This window comes from Lontra canadensis, unplaced genomic scaffold, assembly GCF_010015895.1.
Source record: "Lontra canadensis isolate GAN:19392208 unplaced genomic scaffold, GSC_riverotter_1.0 scaffold131, whole genome shotgun sequence".
Taxonomy (NCBI): domain Eukaryota; kingdom Metazoa; phylum Chordata; class Mammalia; order Carnivora; family Mustelidae; genus Lontra; species Lontra canadensis.
This window is the reverse complement of record NW_022631125.1, coordinates 2,767,326-2,788,589: the sequence shown is the minus strand read 5'-3', so window position 1 is coordinate 2,788,589 and position 21,264 is coordinate 2,767,326. Positions and strand designations below refer to the sequence as shown.

The 21,264-nt window shown below is 44.3% G+C and overlaps 1 protein-coding gene across 1 annotated transcript in view; it reads right to left on the bottom strand.

Annotated features, from left to right (window-relative positions):
- LOC116857967 overlaps positions 1-10,950 on the bottom strand; it is a 65,996-nt gene extending 55,046 nt beyond the window's left edge. The window contains exon 1 of the mRNA XM_032842454.1: positions 9,056-10,950. Coding sequence (XP_032698345.1) covers positions 9,056-10,814 — 1,759 coding nt within the window. The 5' untranslated portion in view covers positions 10,815-10,950. The remainder of the gene's footprint in view (positions 1-9,055) is intronic.
- Positions 10,951-21,264: the final 10,314 nt, after the last annotated feature.

The window sequence follows — 21,264 nt, the reverse complement described above, 5'->3', positions numbered from 1 at the left end:
CCCAAAGTCCTGGGATCGAGCCCCACATCAGGCTCTCTGCTCAGCAGGGAGGCTGCTTCCTCCTCTCTCTCTCTGCCTGTCTCTCCACCTACTTGTGATCTCTGTCAAATAAATAAATAAAATCTTTAAAAAAAAAACTGCATGTTAAATAACAAATATATATTTAATATTAGTGGCTTAATTTCAATACCTAAAATCTGTAAATACCAATCTTGGAAAACTATTTTTTAAAAAAAATCACATCAACCACCACAGCCTTCCATTTTCTTCACCTGTGTTGTCTCCCCACATTCATTTTTTCCAAAACATGTCAGGTTCACTGCTTAACTTATCATGGACTTAATATAGGAGACACATATGCCTTATTTTTCAGCCTAGATGTCTTGACTGTTTTTAATCATTGTCTATCTACACAGTCATTACTTGTAACTGTCTAATGACTTAGTCAATCCTTTGAATTCTCATTTTTCCACCACTTCTGCGAACTCTCAGTCTCAGCCCCAAATAGTTACACTACAGGGACAGTGATGCTGAAGACGTTTCCATAACAACTGATGTTGGCCTGGGGCAGGAGGAAAAAGTCTATGAGTAAAAACTCATATTTTTTGGTGTAAAGTTTCTTTTTTTTAATTTTATTTATTTATTTGACAGAGATCACAAGCAGGCAGAGGCAGGCAGAGAGAGGTCGGGGGGAAGCAAGCTCCTCACTGAACAGAGAGCCCGATTTGGGGCTCGATCCCAGGACCCTGAGACCATGACCGGAGCTGAAGGCAGAGGCTCAACGTACCAAGCCACTCAGGCACCCCATGGTGGAAAGTTTCAATAGCTTTCATCAGATATTCAAAGGGAGACAGGATCCAAAAGGTTAAGAACCACTGATGGAAACTAGTCAAACAACTGCTCCACATGATCCTAAACACACCAGGTATGGACCTTTCAAAAAGGAAATAAATTCTTCATATGAAAGTCATTTGACCTTAATAGGGTGTCCCATCTTTTTAAGTAAAAATGTTCGTGCAGCAGTAACAGGCTATGTAACATATTCTAAAACATAAATTACTGTGCAACAATAGTTATCACTGTGTTTTAGAGCATCAAGCATCAAAGTAAAGCAAAAATAAAGTTTACTGCAGTTCTAGGGACGGGCCTACGGGGCAAGCCCAGCGAGGCAGGGTAAAGAAGCGGCACTGCCCTGATGGTCAATGTTTTAGGGGTCCAAAGTCAAGAATTTTTTGGCATTTGGTAATTTACTTGATCCCTCGGAGCCTCTGTGTTGGTCCCTGTAAGGGCTTACAGGCTCTAATTCTGTGACCTTTGAACATGGTTAATATGTAATAAACTCAACTCTCAAAGCTTATCATCTGATGTTTACGTTCTTATTGACACTTTTACCGAATCAATTGATTAATTATTGCTATAAAGTGGGGTTTTGTTTACTTTGGCTTAGCAACAACTACAAAAGGGCTTTGAAACTAAGGCTGAGAGAAGTCATGGAGAAGGTGTGAATGAGCACGTGTAAGAGAGCCCCAGACTCGGATTTAATTAAGTTAGTGTAGGATGTCAGTGTGAGAGATCATGCAAACTGTTTCCAGAATACAACATGGAGGGAAAAATGTGTAGAGGAGGATATTCAAAAGAGAAAGCTGAAGAGACAGACAGTAGGACGACTACTAATTACTAAAAGAGATGCTGGAAGATACATCACATATAACATAGTCCAACTTAATCCAACCTCTAATTGTATAGATGACAAAACCCACAGCTTAAAGATTTTACACTGCCCTGGGGGCACCTAGCTGGCTTAGTCGGTAGAGTGTGCAACTCTTGATCTTGGGACCGTGAGTTCGAGCTCCACACTGGGTATAGAGATGACTTAAAAAATTGTTTTAAAATGTGGAAGAAAAAGATTTTAAGCTGCCCTAATTCATAATGCCAAATGGCAACATAATAAGGAACAGATCATCCAGAAGAAAATACAAATTCCTGGCAAAACTATAAAATATTTTTCGCCATAAAGGCAAAGAACAGTCCTAACCATCAACTTGTCTCAAAGCTTACAGTAGTAAAAAATGTAACTAAACTTCTTTTGGCTCATTTTGTGCAGTTCTGATCACTCAAACCTAACATGAGAAGTTGTTGTCATTATGAAATCTACCCATCTCGTACACGCAAGCACAGTCTTCAAACAAGTGCCGCCTGGATGTCTGTGCTCTTGCAAACCCTTGTATGTGATATAAAATGACAACAGGGGCTGCCTGGGTGGCTCAGTCGGTTAAGCGTCTGTCTTTGGCTCAGGTCAGGGTCCCAGGGTCCTGGATGGAGCCCTGCATTGGGATCCTTGCTCAGCAGGAAGTCTGCTTCTCCCTCTGCCCTTCCCCCTGCTTGTGTAAATAAATAAAAATCTTAAAAAAAATTTTTTTTTAAAAACTACAACAGGGGGCGTCTGGGTGGCTCAGTGCGTTAAAGCCTCTGCCTTCGGCTCAGGTTGTGATCTTGGGGTCCTGGGATCTAGGGCTCTCTGTTCAGGGCGGGGGGAGCCTGCTTCCCCTCTCTCTCTGCCTGCCTCTGCCTGCTTGTGATCTCTGTCCGTCAAATAAATAAATAAAATCTTAAAAAAAAAAAACTACAACAGAACCTCAGTCTTTCTGGGTACACTTGAATCCAAAAACTGGTAAGATTGGTTATATATAGATTAATATGTGTATGTCACACCTGCACAAAGATTGTATGACCCATAGTTGCCAATAACAAACTCCCACCTTTCAACTTCTCAATCATGGGTCTCTGTGACGTAATTATGCTACAGTTGTACGATACTTATATAATTACACTGTACTTAAATCTATTGTTAAATGCATTTTTCACATTAGCTGAGGATTATGTGTCGGGTCAAGCCAATTAGTATTGGCTACATGTGAAAACGGCCTATTAAATGTTAGCTAAACCCCACATCTCATTCAACCATGAAGATTTCAAAAAAATCAGAACCCAAATATTCTAGCATTCTTTGTTCAACATCAAAAAAGTTCCTAAAGTGAAAGGATGCTAGTTTAAGAAAAAAACACAAAATAGAGGCAAAGACGTGTCCTAAAAGGCAGAACATTAGTGCCCCATCTGCACTGAACCTCAGAGTATCTGAATAACTATGGTGCCCCAAAAAAGCAGCATTTGTAAATGTTTTTCGTAATCACTACCAAACCACAACTGTCTGTTGCCAAGTTCTGAGTTAAAATGCCAAAAATGCTCTCAGCAAAAAGGATTCTTCAGGGTGATGTATTTCAGCAAAAAGGGAAATTGCGGTATGTTGTGGACTCAGTTGTCGGAATTCAGAGGATTAGTCAACCTTCTTGCAAAACAGCTTTTCTGTCTCAGAGGATGAAAAGGATTCAATCCCCACTGATTTTATACAGTCCCGACTTCTGGGTGGCTAGTGTGCTCAATTCTTTAAGCAGAATTCGGCTCATGGATAAAAATATGGGGGAGGTCCTCTACTTAAACACTAGTTGGAAATAATCTCTTTCCATGTGACACTTCAAAATTTCCAAAACCATGGAAAAACTCTTCCACTACCCAGGACTGCCCGGCATTAGGACTGAAGTGCTTTCACTTAGAAACTTAACTTTCAAGGTCCCAGCACTTGTTCATACTCATGACAATAATGTTTCTTCCACTGTTCTAATGTCGATTATTCTCTTATTTGATTCCTTCTTGCACGAGGATGGGGCACCTTATGGGCAGGGAAACTACTTACTCATCATCAGACCTTTTCCCCCAAGATCTAGCCACTGCCTGGCATAAGGTAGAGGCTCCCAAAGGGCTTCAATGAGTCCAGGCAGCAGAGCCATCTCTGCTCATAATAAGTTGGTCTGAGGAGCAGAGCTTTCCCCCTCCCTAGATGTGTTCAAAGCTACAGCCAGATCATCACCAAGGACATGCCGTGGAGAGGACTGAAATCTTAGGTGACTGGACCGGACTGCCTGGCAAAAACCCCTTGGGCCCAAAGACTCTGAAGTATACATTGACCCTTGGAGGTGGGCTTTTTTCCCCCCTTTTCTTTTCTTCTCTTTTTTTTTTCCCTCCCCCTACAGACAGCCAATTCAGAAATTCTCCATTTGGGGCAGATCTTAAAATCGTATGCCGCTGGGTTTCTGTCATTTGTTGTATCTGTGTCAGCTCCTGAGTAAGAACTAGCATCAGTGGTCAATGACTGAATTGCTATAGTTAAAATAACATCAAGAAATAGACACAGAAAATAAGTGTGCATTGTTAGACACAGATGACAAACACTAACAGGGAAAAATCAAGGGCAGCCAGAGTGATTAAGGAAAGGGTCATTAGGGGCACCTGGGTGGCTCAGATGGTGAGGCGTCTGCCTTTGGCTCAGGTTATGGTCTCCAGGTCCTGGGATTGAGCCCTGTGTTGGGCTCCCTGCTCAGCAGGGAGTCTGCTTCTCCCTCTACTTTCCTTCTCCCCCCACCCCCCATCCCGGCTTCTGTGTGTACGCTTACTCTCTCTCTCAAATGAATAAATAAAATCTTTTTTTTTTTAAAAAGGGTCATTAATCAGGTGTTGAAGAATGAATAAAATGTAAACAGTCAGAGAGAAGCACTCCCATGTTAAGAAAGACAAAAACAAGGAAGCGGTGAAGGGACAAAATAAACATGGTGTAGCACCGTTGACAAGACAGCAGCGTGCCTCCATGCTGGGGACAGTGGGGAATGTTAGTTGTCTAACTAAGTGGGGTTGACAACTGAGCGTATGGAGGGAAGCTTGAAGGGCTGGTAATAGACCACTGAAGGAAAGTCTTGAGCAGAAGAGCAAGGTGATGAAAGAAGTGTTTAAAAATTCAAGTCTGGGGGGCACCTGGCTGGCTCAGTGGGTTAAAGCCTCTGCCTTTGGCTCAGGTCATGGTCCCGGTGTCCTAGGATCGAGCCCCACATTGGGCTCTCTGCTCTGCAGGGAGCCTGCTTCCACCTCTCTCTCTATCTGTCTGCCTCTCTGCCTACTTGTGATCTCTGTCTGTCAAATAAATAAATAAAATCTTAAAAAAAAATTCAAGTCTGGTTATGGAATGAGTTAAGTCACAGGGACGAAAGGTACGGCATATATGAAAGGGAATATAATCAATAGTACTGTACTACAGTGTAATGGTACACATGGTAACTACGCTTCTGGTGAGCCTAGAATAACATATAGACTTAGCCAATCACTATGTTGTATATCTGAAACGAATGTAACATTGTGTGTCAACTATGCCCAAAATGAAAAAAAAAAAAATCAACTCTGGGAGAACACTGCAGGATGGACATGAAGGGAGAGCCCAAAGTAAAGGGTAGCCACTGGAAAGATGGTCATAACCTGATGAGCCAAAGGGGTCCAGAGTCTATCCTGGGGATGGGGGAGTCACTGGGAATGGAGAAGAGGAAAAGCCCAAACAAGGAATTAGAAGGATCTGTTGGCTGGGTGTAAAGGATTATGGTGCCAAGAACAGAGCCAAGGCAGTGAGGAAGAAAAGCTGGGTTGGAGGTCAAGGAGGCTTTTGGACATGGTGAATATGAAGCAAGAACAGGACATTAAAGGGTGAAATACCCAGGAGCAGATAAGCTATAAACAGGATCTCAGAGAAAGAAATGGATCCAAACTAGAGACTTAAGAGCTTTCTATAGATAAGGGAAATCTCAAGTCCTAGAATGAGTAAGAAAGGGGAAAAGTGCATAAGAACACAACGGGGATCAACAGCTGAACCTCAAGCTGTTTCAAAACTGGAAGTTCACAAAAATATGGGCGCAATGAAAGGAACAGTAAAGGGGCGATCAGTGTGGAATAAAAAATTCAGGATCCAAGTGTCACAGAATGAAAGGAGTTTCAAGAAGGACTTGATGATAGATGATGGATGACAAGTAAGGGCCAGAGCATATTAAAGATACCATTATATTACTTACAAATGAGCAGGGGGTCTCCCTTCTCCACTACTGACACAGTATATACAATTATGTAATTGATTAGCAGACAGTAAAAGGGGGCTTGTGGCTATAAGACGTGCTCTGTTTTATTTTTTTTAAAGATTTATTTATTTTGGAGAGAGCATGCATGCACATACATGATTGGAAGAGGGGAAGACAGAGAGACACTTCAAGCAGACTCCCCACTGAGCATGGAGTCCCCCACAGAACCTGATCTCAGGACCCATGAGATCATGACCTGTGCCACCAAGAGTCGGATGCTTAACCCACTGGGCTACCCAGGCATCCCTGTTTTAAGGTTTTTTTTTTTTAATGATGAGAGAGCTATATTAAGATGCTTCCACTCTTGGGGTGCCTGGGTGGCTCAGTCAGTTAAGCACCTGCCTTCAGCTCAAGTCACGATCCCAGGGTCTTGGGATCGAGCGCCGCAACCCCTGCTTCTCCTTCTTCTGCTCCCCCCAACTTGTGTTCTTTGTCAAATAAATAAATAATCTTTAAAACTGATATTGAAAAAAAAGATGCTGCCATTCTTTATACAGCCAAGGTAGTTATCAAAAATGAAAGATAATTCTGTTACTATGGATTGATTCCGAGGAATGTCATTTGGAATTTGTATTCTTCTGGGAGCTACATTGTTATATAAAAGTAATAACACTGAAGATACTGAGAATTGGCCATATATTATAAGTGTGTGGGTAGCATATTAAAGTGTGCAAGTTGTGACAGAAGTTTTAAGAAATATCCCAAAGCATTTAAAACTGATACAGGGATTAAGTCGCTTACAGGACTCTGCCAAGCACAGGCAAAGATGACGTGTTTCTGAGATGGGGTTCTCAAGAACCCCTTGAGCAATAACGCCTCTCACCTGCTTATGAAATACCCAGTCCGTGTGCAGGGTTCAGCCTGAGACAGACTTGCATCTACTTTTAATTTTAGCTGTGAACCATCTTGGGAAAGCACCACAGCAAGAATGCAATGTTTCTGGTCAGTTTTGGTGTTAAAGCCACTCCAATTGAGTGACGAGAGATGATATTAGAGAAAGCTCCCTGGTTTTCCACTGTCACTAAGGGACTGGAAGCTGGTTGCTAGAATAGGTGTGTGAACTACTGTGCAATAAAGTCCCTCTGCTTTTCCCCACATGAAACAAATTAATAATGAATAATGATCAGAGACAGATCCAGGTTTTGAGGGGCCTGAAGCTTACATGATTTGGGTGCCCTCTTTAAGAAAAAAGAATTCAAGGTTACCAATACAAGACACAGTCTGAAGCTATTTATTCAGAATGAGGAGCAGAAGGCACCTGCAGTTGAAATGCCATAAAGCAGGATGGTCACCGGCTCCACGATAAATCCACCTTGGCTCATGACCAATTATTAGAAATAAGATGTGGAAAGGGAGACACAACAGGTCATTGGGCAGAGGGAAAAGACAAGACAAAAACGCTCCTTAAGGAATACGGGAGCACAGAACAAGAAAAGGACAAAGATAAAATTTCAGAAAGAACCCCAAATTGTGAAGTGTGGATAATGGAGATGGGGGAAGAGAAAGAACGAATCACTTCATAGACCACACAATCAGAACCTTTACTTCCCAGTGATCAACAATCACATTGCTTCTAGGAGGCATGCATGGGAGGACTAGGTTTTGGGGAAACACCAGTTCTCTTCACTGCATGCACTTGGCAAGTGTTTGTTGAATGAATGAATGGAAACAAGACAAATTTACTTCTTTTTCTTACTCTTCACCATGCTCTGCTTTCCTCTGATGTTCCAACATACATGCATGTTTTTGCGGGCACTGGCTAGAGTGTCAAAGCAACAGCTCAGGCCAACCTCTCCTCTGGCGATTCAGACTGTCGATCCTCAAGAGACCAAGTCAAGCTATCTCCACTCAAAATTGATTTTTAAGCATGCTCAGAGTCTCCCCCTCCTCAGATGATGCATACAAATGGCTACTGTGGGCCATTCTACTTAACTCCCTTCCACCTTCTTTCTGGCTCTTTCTAAATCAGATCCTGCAGGTATATTTCAGAAATTAGTGGGAATCGGGGCAGATTCATGCGGGACTCCAGCCAGGGCTGAACTGAAACACAATGCCTGAATTTCAAATTTTAGCAATTATGACAGCCTCAGTGACAACTGAATATATCAGCCATGATGAGGTTTCCAGGAAGATACAGGCAAGCCTCATGCACTTGGTCAGCTGCAAACCTAGGACAGGACCAGGGGAACCCAGGCTCACCAGCTCCACACAGGACAGGCTTCGGTCACTGGGAGCTGTTATGAAAGGACACAACAGGGCATTCCCTGACCAGCTATGGGCCTCTGCTTCACAAAGGGATTGATTCCCTTTGGGTAATACATGCCCCACACCTTCCTGCAAGTTCTAAAAAAACAGCCGGAGTAGGTTAAAACTAAGAGCCCACCCTCTCTCCTTTAAAACAAAACAAACAAACAAAAAAAAAACAATGAACACGTTTTACTAAACGATTCTTCCTACTTCACTTACCAAATTTTCTAAGGAAAAGAGCTTGGAGAAGAGCAGAACCAGAATAACACTCTTACTACTTCAATACTACAAAAATCCCAACACTGATGTTCTGTTTAGGGCAAAGGACATGAAATCAGTGAGGCAAAGCAGCCACCTCAGGGATTAGAAGGCCTTAAATGGAAAAAAAAATCATTCAGCCCTTTTCTGGCTAAGTGGTTCAACCGCTGGAAAAGTAACTGAAAGTCTCCAGACCTCAGTTACTTGGTTTTGTAAAATGGGGGCGAGTACACCTCTCACAGGACTGCTGAGGATTGAGGAAATGCTAGTCAAGTACCAAATATAACTGCACAGAGAGTGCTAATTAAATGCTAATATTTAATAGTAGCAGTAAAATTATTGTTCTGCCTCCCCCAGTTCACACCAACGGCAAATCTGGCCCAACCCCCACTCTCACCTCGCAAGATCCGGGCCCGGGCACTGTTGCACTCCAGCATGCAAGAGAGACCCCCCGCCCGCCCGCCCCATATGCTGCTGCGCTACTGGAAGCCCCCCACCCCGGGCCGGCCAGGGGCCCTCAGGTTACCGCTACGGTCCATACTAACCTGAGATGCCGGCTCCTATCACGACTACGTCGAACATGTGGCCCGCGTTACTCGACTTCTCCTCACTCTCCATGCCCTGGCTGAGACTCTCCCGGGGCGTAGGTATAGGAGTGGAACGGGCCAAGGGCGGGGCGGGCCCTTCTACCGACTCTCGGGGGGAGTCCGGGGGCGGAGCCGATTCTTCCACCGACACTCGTGCAGAGCCCGGCACTGAGGGCGGAGCAGCCCCTTGCACTGCTCCGTCAGTGGAGCCCGGGGGCGGAGCCGATCCTTCCGCGGATGTTCGGGGGGCACCTGGCACTGAGGGCCGGGTGGACCCTTGTGCCGACCCTCGGGAGGCGTTCCTGGGCGTAAGAAGTCCTTGTACCGAATCCCGGGGGGAGCCGGGCACGGAGGGCTGGGTGGACCCTTGTGCCGACCCTCCGGGGTTGTTTCTGGGTGGAAGAGGTCCTTGTACCGAATCCCGGGGGGAGCCGGGCACGGAGGGCTGGGTGGACCCTTGTGCCGACCCTCGGGAGGTGTTCCTGGGCGTAAGGGGTCCTTGTACTGAATCCCGGGGGGAGCCGGGCACGGAGGGCTGGGTGGACCCTTGTGCCGACCCTCGGGAGGTGTTCCTGGGCGTAAGACGTCCTCGTACCGAATCCCGGGGAGAGCCGGGCACGGAGGGCTGGGTGGACCCTTGTGCCGACCCTCGGGAGGTGTTCCTGGGCGTAAGAGGTCCTTGTACCGAATCCCGAGGGGAGCCGGGCACTGAGGGCGGGGTGGACTCGGAGAGCTGGGCGGATCCTTGCTGCGGAGTCGCGAGGGAGCTGAGCTTGGAGGGCGGGGCGGACCCTTGCAGCGACACTCGAGAGGAGTCCAAGAGCGGTCCAGATCCCGGCAGTGAACTCCGGGGGGTACTGAGCACTGAGGGCGGGGGCGACCCTTGCACCGACACTCGGGAGGACTCCGAGAGCACAACAGATGCGTCTACTGACAGTCGGGGAGAGCCGGGTCCTGAGAACTGATAGGATCCTTGCAATGACAGTAGCGGGGAGTTATTGGGTACGGGAGGCCCAGGCACCGAACTCCAAGAAGAGCCGATCACTGAGGGCGGGGCGAGCCCGAGTGCTGACACCTCGGGAGTGTTATTGGGTGTAAGAGGTTCTGGAATCGGTAACCTGAGGAAGCCGGGCGAGAAGGGCAGGACAAACCCTTGCCCTGATTCTTGGGTAGAGGTCGTGGATGTAGGACGTTCTGGTACTGATTCTCGGGAATAGACGAGCACTGCGGGCGGGGTGGACTCAGATACCGACGCTAGAGGGGGACCTGAGAGCGAGGCAGGTCTTTGTACCGGTACCCGGGGGTGGCCTGCGTCAGGGGTGGAAGCTGGCGCGGCCCCATCGGCGGTGCTCTGGCGGGTGGCAGACATGGGGATCTGGTGGTTCAGGCCGTGGGCGCCGAAGCCCCAGAGGCCAATCCTAGAGTCTGTGTTGGTCCTGGAGCCGGGAGTGGAGCGGAGTTGGGCGGGCGCGCCGGAGCTCTTCTCGTAACCGGGGTCCGGTATGGAAACGTTCGACAGGAAGCTGGAAAACGGACTGGAGAAGGTCCGCCACTCAGAACCGCTGCTTGACCCGGAGGCGGAGGATGTGACCGCGCCCAAGTTGGAGTCGGGGTCCGAGATGTGGGAAGCTGTTCCCCCGGCTCCAGGCGCAGGCTCCGCCTCGCAGCCCCTCCCGCTGCCACTGCCTCTGGAGGCGGCGGAGCTGTGTGAGCTCATGGTTCTGGAGCGCGTGGGGCGGGTGACGACGTTCTGCTCCCCGCCCCTCCCCCACGGGCGCGCGCCTCGCCAGCTCCTGGGTCCGGTACCCGCGCGCTCCCGAGGCCGCCCCAGCAGACCAGCCCACTGGGCGGCGGGGGAGCCTAGGGCTAGCGCAGCGCGGCTCCGTCTCTCTCGCCCACCCGGAAGGGCGGGCGACGCCACCCAAGGGCGCAGTGGCGGCCCCGTGGGGGTTTGAGCCTAGCACCTTTATTCTCACACCCTGACTAAAAGAAGATTGAGCCAGGTGGGGTAAGGGAAGCGGGTAATTAAAGAGCAGGGACGATGACTATGGGGTCCCGGCGCTGCACCGCACTTGGGTGGGCTCCTTTGTGACGTCACAAGGGGCTGGGTGAGGTCTGCGCAGCCGCGGGCGCCCTCTCCCTAGGGAGGGGGCGGGGTGAGGTGGGAAGCCGTTGGGGCCAACCGGCGATTACTAATTCTCTGTAGGGTTGTCCAAGTTGAGGTGCTTGACCCCAAACGAAGCAAGTAGGCAAGAAAATTAAGAACTCAACTATCAGGGGCGCCTGGGTGGCTCAGTCCGTTAAGCTTTTGCCTTTGGTTCAGGTCATGAGCCCAGAATCTTGGGCTGGAGCCCCCGATCAGTCTCCCTGCTCAGTGGGGAGCCAGCTTCTCCCTCATCCCTGCCTCCTCATCCCTTATGCGCGCGCTCTCTCTTAAATAAGTAAATGAAGTCTTTGAAAAAAAGGAAATAAACAAAAAAAAAATCCCTCAGTTATCTCAGATTAAGTGGGACCTGCACTTTAAAAGTGAAGATCAAGGGCTAGTTAAGGAGCACAAGCAAACAAAACACGTGTTTCCCCATCCTACCAAAAAGATAGTGAACGTATTTTACTGTACAACCAGCCTCATGCTAGTTTTATCCCTTCTTTAAATTTCCACTTTATCCGCCTAGAGCTGATTTTGTCATCACTAGAACCCTCAAAACAAATAAAACATCTAGAGTAAGTGACAAAAACTCCAGGAAGTTAACTAGAATCCATGCCCACCTGTAAATATTTCTCCTGCTTCTTGAGTTGTGTATCAATCTTGTTGAAGAAACTGTAAGGGAATATAGATATAGTCTTTTTATCCAGTTTTTTTAAAGTTTTTTTTTAATGCATTTATTTGAGAGCGAGAGAGAGAGACCATGTAGGGGGGCAGAGGGAGAGGAAGAAGCAGACTCCCCGCTGAGCAGGGAGCCTGATGCTGGACTGGATCCCAGGCCCCTGAGATCATGACTGGAGCTGAAGGTAGATGCTTAACTGACTGAATTACCCAGGTGCCCCTATTTACCCAGTTTTAATAGTTTTTACTTTCTAGAAAAGTAGTTGACGCATGACTAAATCATTTTTATCTTGTTAGATTCTGAAGTAAAAAAAGAGGAAATAATGGATATAAAGAATTCAGACCTTTCTAATATGATTCGTCCAGCTTTGTCTTTATCCCTGTTGCGTTTATTTCTTTTCATTCAAATACTGATTTCGTACTATGTGCTAGGCACAGGGCAAAGTACTGGATGGAGATGTGCAGGCGACACAAGACAGCCTACCGTCTACTAGAGGACCTGGTAAAGGAGAAGGCAACCACATGCTTGATGTGTTCACATAAGCTCTGATAAATGTAATGTTGGAAAGGCAGCTAGTGATAAGAAAGTGTTAGAGTGTCTTGATCACTCTGGAGGTTAACTTTGGGGAGGTATGTAAAAACGTCCCAGAAAGGGCCTAGGTGGCTCAGGTGGTTGAGCGTCTGCCTTCGGGGTCATTATCTCAGGGTCCTGGGATCGAGCTCCATAGGGCCCTGTGCTGAGCAGGGAGTCTGCTTCTCCCTCTCTCCCTCTGCCCCTGCCCCCACCCCCAGCTTGTGTTCATGCTCAAATAAAGAAAGAAAATCTTAAAAAAAAAAAAGTCCCAGGGGCACCTGGATGGCTCAGTTGTTAAGTACCTGCCTTGGGCTCAGGTCTTGATCCCAGGGCCCTTGGATGGAGCCCTGTGTCAGGCTCCCTGCTCAGCAGGAAGCCCTTTTCTCCCTCTTCCACTCCCCCTGCTTGTATTTCCTCTCTTGCTGTCTCCCTCTCTCTGTGTCAAATAAACAGATAAAATCTTAAAAAAAAAAAAAGAGCCAAAATGAGGGAGCAATGTGGGCAAAGGGCCTGTGGTAGGAAGAAGCATGGTTCCTTGATGAAGCTAAAAGCCAGACAGTAGAGCTAAGCAAGGGGAGGAAAGGAGCACAGGAGACAAAACTACGGAGGTTAGCTGGGCCAAAGGATACCCCTTGGTCTGTATTCTAAAGCAGTGGAAGCCATTGCAAGGTTTTAAGCAGGGGGTGTTATGACAAGATTGCATTTTGAAAAGGTCTATCTGCCTGCTGTGTGAATAATGGGCTGAAGGAGACAAGAGTAGATAGATACAGGGAGACCAAAACTTGGAATTCTTCAAAGAAAGAGGTGATAGTGTCTTGGACTAAGGTGGGTGGTGGCAGCTGGAGAGCTGTGGACATATTAGAAACATTTACATGTAAAATTGACAGGACTTGGTTGTGGCTAGAATTTGGAAGATCATGAGCTTATTTTGGACATGTTCAGTTTCAAGTGCCTTTGAGACATCCAGATGAAGATTATAGAGTAGACAATTGAACGTAGAGCCTGGGATGAGAAGCAGGAGTTTGCCTAGAGACAAAAGTGTGGGAATCTTATTAAATAAATAATGGATGGGTTGGGTGAGTGGAAATATGGGTATTTTCTTCTCTTCGTTTTATTTGTTTGTACTATATATTTTATATATCTTTTGTAATAAAAACAATAAAAGTTATTTTAAAATAGATAAAGGAAAAATTTTGACATATCCTACAATTATTATTTCCTCCCTTTTGTGACCTTGGGCATATTACTTAACTTCTCTGTGTCTATCTCCTCAGATATAAAGTCTCATAAGCCATTGTATCTGTCAGGGATCCGGTAGGAAACAGAAAACTCTAATTAAATCATTTGAAGAAACTGACAAATATATATATTTTTAAAGTTTTTATTTACTTATTTGACAGAAAGAGAGATAACGAGAGAGGGAACACAAGCCAGGGAAGAGGGAGAAGCAAGCTTCCTGCTAAGCAGGGAGCCCGACGTGGGGCTCCATGCAAGTCTCCATGTGGGGCTTGATGGGGTCCTGGGGTCATGACCTGAGCTGAAGGCAAATGCTAAACAACTGAGCCACCCAGGTACCCCATAAAGGAAATATTTTAAAAGAGATAAGTAAGATGAAGAGAAACCACAGGGAATCAGTCAGTATCCCCAGGCTGGTGAGAGCAAGAAGGCATCATTGTGAAGGGGTAAAGGGAGAGAACAGTTATCAGAACCTGGTGACGGTGGTGTTTGGTAGGGGCTGCCTACACGAGCTGTGGCCTTTAGTTCAGGGAGGTTTACAGCCCACAGGAAACTCACAGAGAGGGAACCAGGACAAATAATATCCAAAACTTCCTCGCCGGCCTTCCCCTGGTCCTTTCCATTGCCCTACCCCAACCAGAAAATAGAAGGCAAGAGATTCTGTTGATGCAGCTCTTACCAATCAGAAGAAACTGGAGAAGAGTGGTGGGTGCACCTGGAAGGGCCAAGGAATCTAACCAGTATCCTTGTAGTGAGGGGTCAATGAGCAAATACAAAATACTTAGACAATTACTCAATACATACTCACATTTTAATTTTTAAAAACTGCATTATATTCATATCATGTTATCCTCTAACATGAAGCATGAAATACTTTTTAATTTTTAAATATAATGCATAGCTTGGAGATGAATATTTTTGTGCAGAAAGTATCAAACATATTTTTTTAGAATTTCCTTGAGATGGAGTCCTAAAACTAAAATTATGGGGTAAGAGAGTAGGAGATTTTCTAAAACTCTTTGAAATTGCTTGCCCAAGAGATCATACAAATGTATACTTCATCAACAATGTCTAAGAATGACTATCTAGGGCCCTAGGATCTGAACAAAGCTCTCATTGCTCCTTCAAAAAAAAAAAAAGACTGTCCAAGTTCTTACTGCCCTCACTCTCACATTAAGCCATTAAGGAAGCTAACTTTTTAAACTTTCTTTTTTTTTTTAAGATTTTATTTATTTCTTTGACAGACAGAGATCACAAGTAGGCAGAGAGAGAGGAGGAAGCAGGCTCTCCGCTGAGCAGAGAGACGGATGCAGGGCTCCATCCCAGAACCCTGGGATCATGACCTGAGCCGAAGGCAGAGGCTTTAACCCACTGAGCAACCCAGGTGCCCCCTTTTTAAACTTCCTTAACTTGAAAGGTGAAAAAGCAGCATGACATTGCTATCTGCAACAGTGTTTCTTTGATTACTGATCAATTACTTTTTTCAGATATTTATTAACCATTTCAGTTTCTTCTGTTGTGAATGATCAGTTCATGCCTTCATGTAGTTGATTTCTGTAAGTGATTTGTACAGTAAGATATTACCCCCTCCTTGGTATTTTCACTGAAGATAGTTTATTCCAATTTATATTTTAGTATTGTTTATGGCATTGTAGATAAGCAGAAATTTAAAGTGTAGGTGCTTGTATCTGTCTTTTGGTAATTTCTCCCATTCCTTTTAAACTTACAGATATGAAGGATGAATTCTGTTTTCTTTTGTGTTTTGATGGTTGGTTATTTTAGAATTTATTAAATCCTAATCTACTGGGATGTATTTTGTTATGTTATAGAGTGAGGATCTAAATAGACACTCCATCTCAGGTTTCAGCACCAAATAAATAAATAGACACCCTCCACACGCCTAAACAGTTAACCGCTCATAACAAAAGTATCTATTGAAAAAATCCTTCCAGGGGCACCTGGGTGGCTCAGTTGGTTGAGCCTCTGCCTTTATCTGCCGGTAGGGAGTCTGCCGGTAAGGAGTCTGCTTCTCCTCCCTTTGCTCCTCCCCCGGCATGTGCTCTTTCACTCTCTCGTTCTTTGTCTCTCTTGCTCTTTCAAAAAGAATAAATAAAATCTTTTTAAGAAAAAAGAAGAAGAGAAGAAAAATCCTTCCATTTTCCATGGATTTGCTTACATAATATAACATAAATACTAAGATCTGGCTTTGGACCATCTCTTCTGTTATATTTACATGCGTTTTCTCTCCACATTGCTACCAATGCCACAGTGATTTACTTTTAGCAGCTTTATAGTAGATTTTACCAGATAGAGGGTTTAGTCCGTTCCCAATACTCTTCTTTATAAATTATTTATGATATTCCTATATATTCTTTCCATTATTGTATTCCTGTATGTTTAAATGAATTTTAGAATCATTTCATCAATTCAAACTCAAATTAGCCAAGAGGCTAATTTAATTGAGATGGTGATTATTCCTAAACATTAATCTAGGAAATTTAGATTTCGTAGATTTAACATTTTATTTTTATTTTTATTATTATTATTTTTTAAAGATTTTATTTATTTATTTGGCAGAGAAAGAGATCACAAGTAGGCAGAGAGGCAGGCAGGGGTGGGGGGGAAGCAGGCTCCCTGCTGAGCAGAAAGCCCTATGCGGGGCTCGATCCCAGGACCCTGAGATCACGACCCAAGCCAAAGACAGAGGCTTAACCCACTGAGCCACCCAGGTGCCCCATTACTTTTAGTATTATTTTATGTAAGTGCTACACCCAAGGTAGGGCTTGAACTCACAATCCCTAGATCAAGAGTCCTATGCTCTACCAACTGAGCCAGCTGGGGCTCCTAACATCTTTTTTAAAAGATGTCTTTATTTCCAGAATATTTATAGGACATGGTTTTATTTATCCCTGAAGTGAAATAACTTTGTGAGGATAATGTGGATCTGTGTGTGTATGGGTGTATGCATGTGGTATCATAACTCCTTTCAATCTGTGGATTTTTAATTTGGAGTTTTAATTAATCCCCATGCTAGGACATTTTCTTCTACTCTAATTTGGATTACTGCATTTGTTCTAAGTGGTTTTTTCCTGAGAAGCACTTATAATTATTTTATTGGAGCATCTTTCTATGTCCTTTATCATTGTCATGTCTCTGTTCTTTTCCTCTGAATTCTGAGACAGCTAATCATAATCTTTCGTATTAGTGATTTAATTTTCTGCAGTTCTAATTCTTTTCTAAGTGTGTCATTTTATTTTTTTAGTTTCTACCTATATTTTATTTTGTTTTTATTTTTTCTACATGCATTTTATTTTTTTAAATTTGCATTTCCTGATTAAAATTTTTTTATCATGTTAGTCAGCATACAGTACATCATTAGTTTTTGGTATAGTGTTCCAATATTCATTGTTTATGTAAAATACCCAGTGCGCCATGCAATACCTGCCCTCCTTAATACTCATCACCCGGCCAACCCATCCCCTCACTCCCCTCCCCTCTAAGACCCTTTGTTCCTTGGAGTCCACAGTCTCTCATGCTTCATCTCCCCTTCCGATTTCCCCCCCACTTCCTTTTCCCCTTCCTTCTCCCTGTGTCCTCCATGCTATTCCTTATACTCCACAAGTAAGTGAAACCATATGATAATTGACTCTTTCTGCTTGACTTATTTCACTCAGCATTATCTCCTCCAGTCCCATCCATGTTGATGCAAAATCTGGGTATTCTTCTTTCTGATGTCTGCATAATATTCCATTGTATATATGGACCACATCTTCTGTATCTATTCATCCATTGAAGGGCATCTCTGCTCTTTCCACAGTTTGGCTATTGTGGACATTGCTGCTGTGAATATTGGGCTGAACATTGGGGTGCACCAGAGTCCAATGCGGGATTCAATTCCAGGACCCTGGGATCATGACCCAAGCCGAAGGTAGATGCTTAACGACTGAGCCACCCAGGTGCCCCTAGTGTTTCAACTTATTGTCAAGTGATTTAGAAAAAAACAGACACTGAAATACTTCTTTTCACTACATCTGTATCTTTGGGGTAAATACCCGGTAATGCAATTGCAGGGTCAAAGGGTAGTTCTATTTTTAATTTTTTGAGGAATCTCCACATTGTTTTCCAAAGCGGCTGCACCAAGTTGCATTCCCACCAACAGTGTAAGAGGGTTCCCCTTTCTCCACATCCTCTCCAACATTTGTTGTTTCTTGCCTTGTCAATATTTGCCATTCTAACTAGTGTAAGGTGGTATCTCAATGTGGTTTTGATTTGAAGCATTTAATTTTTTTTTTAACTAGGCTCCCCTCCCCATGTGGAGTTTGAACTCACAACCCCGGGATCAAGAGTTGGGTGCTCTACTGATTGAGCCAGCCAGGGGCCCCTCCCCAATTCCAATTCTATTTTTCTCTGCCTCTACTGCAGATATTGACAATGCCATTTCAGTTTAGGATTTTTCTTGACCTTTAAATCTTTATTTCATCCTTTTCATTGATGCCACATATATCTCATAGTATCTTCTCCTTATGACTTCTGAATTTTGTTTCACAGCGACTTAGTTTTGTGCAATTTCTGAGGACATCAACCGAGTTTGAAATGCTCTTCATTGCAGACTGTAGCGCAGCCTCATTCACTGCTAACTCAAACACAAAATGCTACGACCCCTGTGGAGAGGAATTTGGTGACATCTCAGGAAATCGCATATGCATTCACCCTTGGACCGTGCACTCCTACTTCTAGGAATTTGTCCTAACCATATACCTCAACAAACAGGACTAACATATGCCTGAAGTTATTTACTGTAAACTTATTTTTAAGAGCAAAATAATTGAAGCAATTTACATGCCCATTGATGGAAAACTGCTTGCATAAATTTGATTACGTCTCCAGAGTGAAACATTATGCAGCCGTTAAAAAAAAAAAATGACAGGGCTCCTGAATGGTTCAGTCGGTTAAGCATCTGCCTTTGGCTTGGGTCATGGTCCCAGGGCCCTGGGATCGAGCCCTGCATTGGGCTCCCTGCTCAGCGGGGAGTCTGCTTCTCCCTCTCCCCCCTGCTTGTGTGCTCTCTCTCTCTCTCTCTCTCTCATTATCTTTCTCTCTCTCAAGTAAATAAATAAAATCTTAAAAAAAAAGAATGAGGATGTTCTTTATGAACTGATATGAGTGATTTTCAGTATATATACCTCTACATGTATGTGTGTGTATGTATGTGTGTGCGTGTGTTTCTGTCTTTGTGTAAGAAAAAAATATGTACCTTTATTTGCAAAGAGAAACATAAGTAAGATAAATCGTAAGTGAAGAAATGTGTGACCATGTAATGGTGGGGGTAGGGATGGGAATAAGTTTTTTGAGTATTCTGTTCTAAAAGAGCACAATTCCTCTTATGGATTTTCATGGGCTCAATGAAACCTTCACACTCACAAAACTATGATGGGCCCCTTCTGGCTTCAGTCTGCTCAGAGAGATACAGCTTGCCGGCAGGGCAGAATGTTCCATCACGGGATACCCTGAAGTAGCAGACAGATCATGGAGCTGTCCAAACAGCATCAGTCAGCTCTTCTCTTATCCCACGAGAGGTTGCTCAGGGACAAGGGGAAAAGTTTCCCATCAGGCAGGTATGGAACCTCACCTGGGGTGGCAGCCTCATGCCCATAGGCGCCAATAACTGATTCACAGGCATAATATCCAGGGTCCCTCATATGGGACACACCCAACTGCAACAGTCACCACACCCGGAGATCCCCAGCTTATGGCATTCGCATCAAGTATTTATAGTTCATTTATAGTTTCTACCAGTCCACATGCTCTTGACTGATCAGGAGGCACTTAGGTTGGCCATAAATCATGTTGCCTCATCAAACTGGAACAGTTAGAACATCCAAAAGATTATGATGATTGTTAATAAAAGATTAATAAAAAATGCGTCAGTCCATCGTGTTAGGAAAATATAAATTAATAAAATATTAGGAGAAAAGAGTCTTTAAAAGGAAACTTATTCTTTATAGAAACTATCAGGTTGTAAACAGAGGATTTCTTTTTAATAACATCATTTCAAGTCTTGTAATAACTGGTTTAAGCAAGGATCTCAGCAAATGCTAAAAACCTTGAGTGAAAGATCATTAGGAAACAGTTTATTTACACGGTCTCCAAGTAGGACTCCATACATTATTGTACTAATTATAAAGGAAAAAAAATTTTTTTTTTTGTTGCTGTTAAGAGATCCGGTAGTTATCCCCTTAACCAAATGATCAAACTTAAGATCACCAATTATCAATAATTTAATATAGGGGCACCTGGCTGGCTCAGTCAGTAGAACATGTGACTCTTGATCCTAGGATTGTGAGTTTGAGCCCCACACTGGATGTAGAGCTCACCCAGAAAAAAAAAAAATGTCCTTTGATATGATGTAGTAAGTACACAGTCTCACGTGTGCTATATTCTTACCAAAAATGTCTAACTTGAATCCAATCATAAGGAAATAACCACACAAATCCAGACAAAGGATATTTTACAGGACAACTGGCCTGGATCCTTTAAAAAACAAAACGAAACAGTCAGTGTTGAAAAGAAACCAAAAGACAAGAGCACTGTTGAAGATGAAGAGAATAAAAAGACATAAAGACCAAACACTGAGAAACCTGACTGGATTCTGGATTGGAAAATTAAAAACATCTATAGACATGGTGACAATTGAGAAGATTCTAATATGGGCTATATATCTGGTGATGTTATTCACTAGTGTTCATTATCCTGGATGTGATCATAGTACTGCGGTTTTGTAGGAGAACTTTCTTGCTCTTCGGAGATGCAGGCAGAAATTCTTTGAGGTGAATATCATGTGCGTTTCAACTTATTTTTTTTTAAGATTTTATTTATTTGACAAACAGAGATCACAAGTAGGCAGAGAGGCAGGAAGAGAGAGAGAGGGGGAAGCAGGCTCCCCGCTGAGCCCAGAGCCCCATTTGGGGCTCGATCCCAGGACCCTGGGACCATGACCTGAGCCGAAGGCAGAGGCTTTAACCCACTGAGCCACCCAGGCGCCCCTCAACTTATTTTGTTTTAAAGATTTTATTTACTTGACAGAGAGAAACACAGTGAGAGAGGGAACACAATCAAGGGGAGTGGGAGAGGGAGAAACAGGCTTCCCGTTGGGCTGGGAGCCCAATGCAGGGCTCCATCCCAGGACCCTGGGATCATGAGCTGAGCCAAAGGCAGATGCTTAACGACTGAGCCCCCCAGGTGCCCTGAGTGTTCCAACTTATTTTCAAATAATTTAGAAAAAAACAAACACTGAAAATGTGTTAATATGCACAATTGGTGGATCTAGTGTAGGGTGTATCAGTGTTGATGAAAGTATTCTTTTTTTTTAATTAGAGAGAGATAGAGAGAAAGCATGCGGGGGCATGCACACACATGTGCAGAGAGGAGGGCAGAGGGTGAGGGAGAGTCAGACTCTTAAGCAGGCTCCATGCTGAGTCACCGGGCTGGATCTTAGGACTTGGAGATCATGACCTGACCCTAAATTGAGTCTGA